The following is an 11,480-nucleotide window of genomic DNA, read 5'->3' as shown; positions in this document are numbered from 1 at the left end:
AGAAAAAGACAAGCAATCAAATCGACGCGTTCTATAATCTATTAAAGGATCAGCAGTTGGTTTTTATAGAGGTAAGGTTGTTATTTGCATGATTAGTGAGTTGTATGATAGCTCTTCGTCTTCTCCGAGTCAAATGCTTGTATCTTTTCCACCATAGACCTGTTCAATATTGTCAAACATGCATGAATATTGAAAATCTGACCGCTTTAATCTTTGTTCTCTTTGTTTTGAAAAAAATGTTAACAGAAAATAATGTTTCTTCAAGAACTGTTTTACGTTTGGTGATTTACAAAACGACAATTAAAAAATACCCGTCTGACAATTATCATACACAACGGCAGGGATTTTATAGTAGTCTACTATAAAGATCATGAACTACAAAAATATTATTTCCAAGTCAAAATATGGAACGTCTCATTTAAAAAGTCGAAACAGGTTTTTTGTGAATCGATAATCATGGACACTTGACAAGGTATATTGTGGATTAGGGAGTAATATATTTTTCATTTAAATTATAATTAATACGAAAATACGTTTTTGTATTTAAATGCGGTATGATTTATAATTTCAGAAGTACTGGATAAGAAATTTTGTCCATCATCTCATAGACTAAATTTTGTAATGGGACTGTGGCGTCATTAACTTTAAAAAAAAAATGATTTGACACTAAGTTATTAAGTGTGCACCACATGATTGAAGTTAAGTCTCCTCAGACCGAAAAAAATATAATAGTCACTGAATTATTTTTCTTGTAATTTCCATAAAATTGGACCATTTCCAGGAGTTTGGGAATGTAAATTCTTGAATTGATATTGATATGTTAAAAAAGAAATTACTTGTTTTTGTATATATCTTTGACATTATTCCACATTTTCTGTCTCTGTTCTAAATTTCTGTACCATTGGTCAGAGTTTCCTTTACAAATATACACACAATTTGAATAATCTGATTTGAAAAATGACAAAGATGTACACACTATACGTTCTGCTCCGAAAGCAAAGTGGATTTTCCTACTAACATCCGTATGGCCACAACCATTTAATTATTGATTCCATAGGGTTCCATACATTTTTGCACTGACATTTTTGGCTGTAGCTTGGACCATATCATACATTTGGATATAAAGGACCACTCAAATCTACCAGTATATATACATCTAGGACATTCCACTCGAAATATCATGGGACGAAGTGTGAATCATTTTTCTGCCAATCTCCAAACCCCGAGGTAATGCCTAAATGTCCTCCGAAACACCAAAATAATCCTTGAAACTGGCACTTGGTTTGCCGTCTAAAATAATTCTTTTCAGTATATATTTTATTTAATCCATCTTTTTATCGATCATTCCAAAAAATGTAAAGGCTCTAATACACTTCACTCAGAGTAATTCATGTAACTTGCACGACATCCAAGTATCGGTTGGAATTTAGTGTCTGTCTAGTACTCAGATCAAATTTCATTAGAGGTATCGGGCCATATCCCATCTTTTTAGCACTGCCACAGCCTTTACGTACATGTCCGGCGTTGTCATTCCTGTGAACGTGGAGCATGACATGGCTAAACCACAGAGATGATCCTCTGTCATTGTGGTTCTGCACCATGTCGTCAAACGTCCGAGAGTAGAGAAAGACCTCTCATAAAAACAGGAACTAGCTGGTAGAGTTAAAAGGAGTTTCAGTATACGATGGGTGTTCGGATAAAATTCCGGATCGGCAAAAGATATTGCGTATGTAAGCGTCTCAACAGACTACAGCAAGCTTGTCCTGTTGCATTTTGCTACCCATCTGTCTACTTCTTGAAGAAAGTCATTTCACCACCTCTTTGGTATAAATCATTCATATACATGTACTCAGTTTTCATAATATCAACAACTTTAGCGGTCATTTTTTTTTTTACCAACGACGGTACCAGATAATTACCATAGAAAACGAATTTCCATTTCTCTGGAAATCGATCTTTCAAATGCCTAATTCTATTTCTAAAATATTTTTTTTAATGTTGCCGAAATTCTAGAGGAAGCAGTTGCCCCCGTTGCCTCAATGGTGGTTACGACCCTGCCTCTTGTATCTTTTGAAGAAAGAAGTGAATTATATTATTAGAATTATTTGAAAGTATCTATAAAGTAAAGCAATTTTAAACTGGAACCCTCGAGTGATTAAAGTTTGTTTAAAGAATAACAAATGTTCTTAAAGGATTGAGAGGAACTGGGATTGAGAAATAATTTGTAACTTCCCGCCAAAAGTACTTTTAACATGTTTGAGATGGTCACAATTTTCAATGCGTCTTGATCTATATTTAGATGTCAATATTATTAAAGACAGAAACATAAAGGAAAGGTAAGCAGTTTTTATTGGTTATAACTCAGTAATCTAGCGGTTGCTGTTAAATTTGTCCGTTGCAATGTCAATCAACACAATATTATGCATTGGACTTGGTGATTGGACTATATATAGTTGCTATAATATTGAACATTTCTTGTAGTACAATGAATTTTTGAAAATAAAAAAAAACAAAAAAAAAACGATATATTGCTCGAAAGTCGTGAGGGATGATGACAACATCCGTGAGTTAATGTTTTGTTACCTTCCGTGTTGCGAAAATGATCTTGGAATAAGAAAATAAAATTGAATTATAGCACCGAACATTATTATTATTTTTTAAATATAGGTCACAAGGCCGGAAGCTTTATATATAGTTAAATATTCCCAAGTCATTGACCTAAAACGCACACGTATACATATAAACCTGTCATAATTTTCATTTGTTATCAATTTGGATTGAAGATCAGAATTGATAAAGCAGTCGCCAGAGCCCGATTAGATTTGTAAAGCCTGATAGCATCTGCAAATATCTTACACTACCGCAGAAAAAAATGTTCCTTTGGCATACTCTATTTAGGTTCAAATGCAGATAGTTAGGTCGACTTTATACGTATTTCTAATACAGCAAATTTAATTATGTTATTTACGCCAATAAACAAACCCAATAAACAACCTGATTAATTAGGATTGTAACAACGATCCAATTAAAAATATTTGACCTCTAATCCCTTATCATATTTCTAAGCAATCAGCCGTTCACTGTCGATATATTCAAGTTGTCTATTTATTTTTAGCCAAATAATATAGATAGAAGTGAAAACCCTGCAAGGCTAAAACTAGTCGAAATGCTGAAGCTGTCTTCTGATATTTTATGCAGGCCCTGGCGGATCCAAATATTTACAAAAAGTGGACAGTGGATCCGATCAAGAAACTTATATAAAGAAAGGGGTTCCATGCTATCATTTGCCACTCATTTTTTTTATAAAAGAGTACCGTAGCATAACCCCGAAAAGATCCCAATGTATCACTTATTGTATAGTGTATTTTTATAACACAATCACCGCCTCATGACATCGGAAGCCCGGAGGTGACAAAATGAAATAAAACGTTGCTTAGACGATGGTATAGGAATTTCGATAATGCCTTTCTCGGGAATAGTGTCAGTTTGTGGTCTAGTGATATTGCTTTTTTTTGCAATAATCATTATATTGGGCTATTTTGGCCGTATATACAGATAATAGCGCTGCAGGTGCTCAATGTGCTCCATGGCCTTATAGAGTAATCAAGGGAACCAAGGTTATAGCGGTAATAAAAAGAAAGTAATCCAGGGACAAAGACCAGACATGGAAACAGAAATACACAACAAAGAACAGAAAGTAACTAAAATCATACATACAAAGTAACAAAAGCAAATGAGCAACTCGGACTCCACTAAAAAATGGGAGCATGGACCAGGTGCACCGGTAGGGTAAGCGTCCTCTGCTTTTCTAGAACACCCGCCGAGTTACTCATAAAAAGTAAAGTCCTGAGTAGACAAACGAGGAAAGGAAAACTATGAACCGTTGAATAAATCAGTTTTCATGGTGCAGATGGATACACCATAACGATCCACGAGTTCATGATGGCGACCATAAAACTTCTGTAGTGATGACTTCAATCTTGTAGCAAAATAACCCTGTTGCAGAAGCCTATTTGTTAGAGTTCCAGGGTGATACAAAAAGTCTGCGTAGTTTTGGAAAGGTCTGGCATAACGTATGAGTTGTGATATGAACACTCCATACGCAGGTGCTGAAGGGATGTTGCCACAGATGAAAGTGCATGGCTAGTATTGTCTGCACCATACATAATTGTTGAAATTGTATTCTAAGACTTCGGCGTTTATGTAAATGTACGTGTTTCTGGAAATAGATGCCTAAGAAACCAAGCACTTTAAATGACACTTAGGTGTCTATGCGAAAACTGTGTAGCACTTGAGCTATAAAGCTTTTCAACTGAGGAATGTAGCTAGTTGAGAGGGACATGTATCTGAGGACTTGATTTATTTTAGTGGTTTTGACGGCTTAAGTTTGAATGATTTGATTAACAGTTTCGACCTGTATGTCGATAAATTAAATTTCGACTTGAAAATATTTCGAAACTGGGAAAGGCCAACCAGTTTGTAGTTCAATTACGCAGTTTGTCGGAGAGTTTTGTGTTCATTCATCTAGGTGTTTCATGTAAACCGACATCGAACCTAACTATTGCGCAAACTTGCGCACTGCTACGATGCATTGTGATGATTTTTGTAACGTCCTTTGTAATCAGAATGCAACTTGACGATTATTTGTGGCGTAAAAATTCAAACGATCGATATAAATTGATTCGGTACATGAGTACTTTGATTTTAATTGATCGTAGACGGAAACCTGTAACAGTTGTTTTCTAAATTAATAATACCCATACCTCTAAACATATTTCTTTTTTCCATATAGTTTTACTGGCAAACAAATGCATGTTTTACGCAAAAAATAAATAACTTCTCCCTTGACATCGTGTTATTGTAATTCAAATCATATTTTGAAATTTTCTAGGTATATCTGGGTCATGGGTATATGCGATAAACATCAAAGTTTATCGCAAGGACACTACTTTTTGTGTGCTTTGTTCTTGTTTTTATCTATTTTTATCTGTAGTTTAATATTTAATTATATTTAACTTGTTTTCTACACTATGTATGTTGATCTACTCTATTTCTTGTTTTCTCATTTTGTATCTAAATTGTCTTCTTGTTCTGATGACTCAGTACTTTTGCTTTGATGTTTTGTGAATTTACTGGATTATTTAGGCAGTAAGCAACCAATAGTAACCTGCAACACCGTTTTATACATATTTGGACTCGTACCTGCATAATTAGTTAAAAAATACTTATAAATAGTGATGATAACATCACTATGATGGTGAAAATCAGGTGCGGATCCAGGATTTGAGTTTAGGGGAGGCGTTAATTGAATTAGATGCCGTGGAAACAAGGAAAAAAATATTATGGAGTGAAACTTATGGTGAAAATTTTTTTTTACCGATTTAGGGGGGGGGGGCGTATGCCCGCACGCCAGTCCTTGGATCCGCGCTGAAAATGATGTTTTTTTTTTATTATGTTACGTAGGTCAGTAGAAAATGGCAGAGAAACCTGGCGTATACTCCTTTCTATCAATGCTGTTGTTTATTCTGATAATGTCTTTCTTCATCAGCGCAAAAAAAGTATCGGTAAGTTAATGTTTACATAATTTATCTGATTTTAAAAATCATGTACATAAAATTAATTTCCCAATGATCTATGGCTTTGGGAAAAGAAGCATCTTCTAGAAAATTCCTTTATGAGTCTATTTATCTTTCCTTTTTTATTCACAGAGATAAACCCAATTTAAAAAAAAAAGAGGATTCAATATAAAATACAAATGGATTTGCACACAGATGAAGTATCAAGAAAAAAAACCAAATAAAAATTGGTAGCACATTGAAAGGACTCCGAATAAATTCATGATAAAAAAAATCGTTTAAAGATTTGAGATAATGATTGCAAGTTGAGTTCGGAGTCCTGCCAGGAGGAGCATATAAGCAAAACTAAAACTTTCTGTGAACAATGACAATGTTATATTTTGAAAGTCCCTGTGAAGGAACATTTTATTTTTGAAAGAAATATAAGTTGCTTACATAGGAAATATATTTGAAGTAAAATTCATGCTAGAAACTATTTTTCTCTTAAAAAGTAAAAAATAAATGTTTAAAATTTAAACGGAATGAACAAATATAATCATGTTTTTTTTAAGAATGACTGGTCGCTGTTGAAACTGCCAACTGTATGGGTACCTAAGTTAGATATCACTGTGTCTGCTTTTTACATCACGTGGTTTGGTATTCAGTGTCTTCTCTACCTCTTACCATTCGGAGGAGATGTTGTCCAAGGTAGTCCGGGAAGACAGGGACATCGCTTTAGTTACAGATTAAATGGTTAGTATACTATGAATGCAGATAACACGCGGCTGAAGTAAAATCTAACTGATGACAGTTTCTGGTTGGTCTTCTTTGACTCCTAAATAAGCCTGTAATTGAAATTATATACTGATTGGCTTTTATAGTTCATGATGTAAATGTATCGAAATACATAGGCCATTTATGATCTGTTTAAAAAGTAGTGATACTTGAGCTTCAAATGAGGAAACCTTGGAAAGGACTATGCAACTAGGAGAACCAAAATGACAAGACGCAAAAAAGAAACCATTCAGCACAAAAAACGACTCACAAAATGTACTCACAGAAAAAAAAAACAGAACCCCACAAAATAAAAGGGATAATAAAAATCATTCCTTTCATTTACTTTGTTGGTGTCTGTGGGGAATTTAGTTTTTATACCCCGCCACGTGAAGTGGTGAGGTATCATTTGATACACTCCGAAAAGTTGTGTGTCCGTCCGTCTATCCACCTGTCAGTCTGTCTGACCCTAACGGTTTCAGATGATACCTTTAGAACGAATCAATTGATATTTTAAAAACTTTGCACACTTATAAAGAAACATAAAATACATCATTTTCAGCGAAGTCCACATTGTGGTTTTCAAGTTAAGCCATTTTGAACATTTTGCTATCCCACTTAAGTTCAACCATTACGTGGCGGGGTATCACATAATGTCCTTTAAAAATAATACCTTGCTTCCAACGGGTTAATTCCTGCTGACCTATGATTTAACTCCATACATTTTTATGTAGGTTTCTTTGTACTGACTGTCAACGTAGCAGGATTTTTTGTGGCTCACCTTTGCGGATTTAAAGTCTCCGTCATCGCTGATAAAACATGGGAACTGACGTCAATAGCGTTCTTTTTCCCCTTTGCACTTAGTGTTGTTCTATTGCTGACTACTAAATTGGAAGACATACCTAGTTATAACGTTAATCCGGATGCAAATGCCGGTAAGTTTGACAAAGTTAAGACGAGAAACGGATTGAAATTGAACAAATCATAAAAATAAAAATGTACTTTAATTTGTCGTTTTTTTTATTCGCAAACATAGCTTCAAAAAAATTACACAAAAGTACAGTTAACCATGAATATCATCCTCTGTTAAAGGTATATCTTAATTAGTTGACTTTTGTATTTTTTTTTATTTCAGGAAATATATTACAAGACTGGCTCTTAGGCAAGACCCTCAACCCTCGCATTGGATTTCTTGACATCAAACTTGTAACCTTCCGTTCAACGGTAATAGCTATAATTTTGTACCAGTTTGGAATTGTTGCTAAATTTTATGAAGTTCACAACTCTTCTAACTTTTGTTTATTATTATCTGTTGGTATGCAGTTACTCTATTTATCAGACAGTTTATGGTTCGAGTGGATCATAATCAATCTTAAAGAGATATCCAAAGATGGTTGCGGTGCAATAATTTTAATGATGGGTGCGTCCATCGCGATACAGTGCGGTGTTTCAGTGAATATTATAGCTGAATATAACATTCGACTTCCATGGTACTGTCTTCTTGTTATAGCTGTAATTTTCTGTAAGTATGGTTGTAAACTATGCTACTTATGGCGCGGTATTAGCGTAAAAAATAAAACGTTCTGCCTAGCCTAAAATAAAGTTATGCCTAGCCTAAAGTATTTATGCTTAGGCAAAAATAAGGTTATGCCTAGCCTGAAATAATTATGCCTAGACACTATTATATTAATTGACCAATCAGAACCTGATTAACATCCAGGCTTCGTGGAATATTATGCAACCCGATGATTGTCTCAGCCAAATTTATTTAGCATATGCAAAATTACTTAAGGCTAGGCGTAAATAGTTTTGGCTAGGCATAACTTTATTTTAGGCTAGACAGAACTTTTTATTTTTGACGCTAATACCGCCCCATAGCTTCTATTTATTTTCGTGACTATGGATTATTAAATAGAGTAGCCCTGAAAAGGCAAAATTTCAACAATTACTACTACAATTATCAAAGAATTTTCTATCAATTTTCAAGGCAATCATTAAATGTTTTTAACAAAAATTAAGACATTCTATAGGCGTCAATATACGGTAACATAAAGTCTAGTGATAATTGTAGATAAGATTAATTTTATGGTGCCATGTACCATGTTTACTTACAGCGTGTGGATATTGTACGTACAGACTAAGTAACGATGAGAAGTACAGATACAGACAAAACCCTAATGCACCTGAATTTAAAGGTGTGTTTACCTAGACACTGGGAATGTAGAGAACCCATCATCACTCGACGGTCTTTTTATACCTTGATCTTAACTTTGCATAAATAAGGAACTGAAAAAGATTTAAGTGTTTTTATACGACCGCATTTTTTTTTTCTAATAATTTTATCACCCTGTCATCGTCGATGACGTCAATTTACTTATGTCTTAAATCAGAGGTATCTCAAATGTAGAGAATGTAAAAAAAACCCTTGGATGATATTTTTATATTTTGAACATTACTTGGCGTACACTAAGGAACAGCTTGTTTTAAGTGTTCTTATTCTTTGCATCAAATCATTTTAACGATGTACAAATGTACTGCTTGACGTGTTTTACAATTAATTTGTACAAATGTACTGCTTGAAGTGTTTTACAATTAATTGGACTTACGCAGATATACTGACTTCTGTCATTAAAGTTCTAATTTCGATAAGAATACGAGACTGAGAAATCTCAGACATCCAACGTAAGGTTTCAAGTTCTTGAACGGGGCTCTGTGAGGATATCTCACATGCTTAAAATAAGGAATATACTTTTTTTGTTATGGAGACAAGAAGACACATATTTTAAGCTGGGATAGATTTCCTTATTCTACAAACGAGTTGAGACAGAACGCGTGCGTTTTCCTGGAAAAAAATTCCGTATGTAATAGAGAGTTAATGCATATATTAGGGACAGGAAATATTTAGCACCGGGTGGGACCGGTACAAAATAAATAACCAATGTAATAAAAATACCTGCCCAATGAACATAGTTTAAAGAAACCCGTTTGTCCCATGTACTCATTCGTCTAAAAAGTCCATGTTCCATTCAAAGCAGACATCAATAACATGATAACTGTGTCTTAATATAGTTGTGTATTCCATTTTACCTTCTTATATTTCATAGTAAATTAGAGCCTAAATTGTACTTAAAATTCTTTATTTAGTAAGACAAACTTGTCCATCTATGTTTTTTTTTCAAAGTATCAAACTCAATCATTTTCAATATTCACATACACTAATACAATTAAAAAGGTGTTTGTCCCATACTCATTTCATTTCATTAGTATTCCATGAAGAAAAAAATGCGGTCCCATGCCCATTTGCACCGGTTCCATCCCGGTGATGAACTTTGCCTGGTCTTTTAAAGTAATAATTTTTCCGAGAAAAACCGTGATTTATTTCTTGCAGTTTGTTTAAATTATATTAAAGTGACCTAAAATTTACTACTAGTCATGACGTATCACTGGTCTGATACGTGGCGATCAGCTGTTAAATGCAGGTCATTTCAATTCAAACACTTTATTAGAAAACTAATTGGAATTGAGAAAAAGAATGCTTTCCTCATGCAAGACTGGGAATTAGATCCCTTCGGTAAGATGTGATAGTTCTCTTGTTAGGCGGATCGTCGTTAGGGAACGATTAAAGCTAATCCTCGGGTGTCTGAGTTTCCCATATTGCACTCGTACAGGTGTTAGATTCTTAATGTCTCTTTAGTGAGAAATATATATCTCTGAAATATTTGTAATGAAGTTGTTTTCTTTCATATGGTCAAAATAAACATCTAGAAGATCAATACTTCTTTACAGATTATGAAGTAGTATCTACAGCTAGAGGAACCAACTTGTTAGTTTCTGGTTGGTGGGGAATGTGCCGACATCCTAATTACCTTGGTGATATCATCATGAATACCGCGATGGCAATGCCGTCTGGTTTGTAATTTCTTACCATTAATAAAATAATACTGAGATGGTTTGTCATTGGTCACCTTCTGTGAAGTTAAACAGTCTTTAAGAATTTTTTTTTAATTTACGATGAGTATTACATTTTCAAACTTTCAAAACAATTTCAAAAAGTATAAATGTAACGAAAATTTAAAGCGAAAAAGTAAACGTTCAACACATGTTATTTAATGAATTTGGTTGTATCGTCTTGGACAATAAGGAACATGATTGAAATAATAAAAAAAATAGTGAAAAAGGAACAAAAACTCAATAAAGATGAAGCCGTCTCATAAAAAAATCAACAGGCTCATCACATTCCTTATTTAAAAAATATATATAGCTTAATATGTGGATGTTTTGTTTCTTCGCTGATGCATATGGGATAACCATTTATTTTTTGTCGAGGAACATCCACCTATGTCCATGAGAAAACCATTACTCATTGTCTTGAAATATCAACCGATGCCCATGAGACTACCACTTTTTTTGTCTTGAAACATGTGCTGATGCCCATGTGTTTAACCTGTACTTTTTGTCTTGAAACATTGAACGTTGCCTATGGGATAATCTTTAATTTTTCGATTATTGCTATTCAAGGTTGGAGTTTTGCTTTTGCTTACTATAATCCACTGATGATTACTTTGGTGTTAATGGACCGTGAGAATGACGATTCTAAGGAGTGTAAAAAGAAATATGGTGACGATTGGGATACATACTGTCATCGAGTCAAATACAGACTTATACCTGGTATTTACTGAACATTTCAAGGAACTAAAGGTCTTATGAGACAGCATTAGGTTGATTATAAAACTTTAGAAGCCTATATTGTTTGGAACATACGCATTGAAATTATTCATGTAGAAGAAATTGTAACTGGATGTGTTTTCAGGCATAAATGTTTCAAAATAAGCACGTAACTTTCAATATATTTTGACTTGCATAATAAATTAAAGACGAATGAGACAATTTGAGTGATTGTTTTAACTCAGGAAGTAAAAAGTTGTTATTTCCAGACAATCTAGGCAGCAGATTTTTAAAATGTTTTTCTTGTTTTTGATTTGGTATATGATATTTAGATAGACATTTGTATTTGATATTTTACTCAGTTTTTGATATATAATTACTTTATGTTTATACGACTGCATCATTGCATGTAGTAATTAATTATACTGCATGTAGCACCATTTTGTAGTTTGTTTCGATTGTAATAATAAAACTAATATAAATGAG

At 33.7% G+C, this 11,480-nt stretch overlaps 1 protein-coding gene across 2 annotated transcripts; it reads left to right on the top strand.

Moving 5' to 3' along the window:
• LOC148604379 (delta(14)-sterol reductase TM7SF2-like) lies at nt 1-11,480 on the top strand. 2 transcript variants are annotated; one of them, XM_088551104.1, is made up of 8 exons: nt 1-71; nt 5,464-5,564; nt 6,128-6,308; nt 7,064-7,264; nt 7,465-7,851; nt 8,444-8,524; nt 10,116-10,238; nt 10,848-11,480. In XM_088551104.1, the coding sequence occupies exons 2-8, from the start codon at nt 5,475-5,477 to the stop codon at nt 11,006-11,008; spliced, it is 1,224 nt and encodes a 407-aa protein (XP_088407230.1). In that variant the 5' UTR covers nt 1-71; nt 5,464-5,474; the 3' UTR covers nt 11,009-11,480. The 2 variants fall into 2 exon arrangements, with proteins under 2 accessions (XP_088407230.1, XP_088407229.1); XM_088551103.1 differs by lacking the exon at nt 1-71 and adding an exon at nt 2,216-2,336.

Source organism: Perna viridis, chromosome 10 (assembly GCF_037379345.1).
Source record: "Perna viridis isolate PV_CMFRI_1.1 ecotype Kerala chromosome 10, ASM3737934v1, whole genome shotgun sequence".
Lineage (NCBI taxonomy): Eukaryota > Metazoa > Mollusca > Bivalvia > Mytilida > Mytilidae > Perna > Perna viridis.
The sequence above is the reverse complement of the archived record's forward strand: the minus strand, read 5'-3'. Positions and strand labels throughout refer to the sequence as shown.

Coding starts and splice junctions, on each gene's coding strand:
- LOC148604379 (XM_088551104.1), top strand. CDS start 5,475: ATGGCAGAGAAACCTGGCGTATACTCCTTTCTATCAATGCTGTTGTTT. Junction 6,309..7,063: donor CTTTAGTTACAGATTAAATG/GTTAGTATACTA, acceptor ATTTTTATGTAG/GTTTCTTTGTACTGACTGTC. Junction 7,265..7,464: donor TAATCCGGATGCAAATGCCG/GTAAGTTTGACA, acceptor TTTTTATTTCAG/GAAATATATTACAAGACTGG.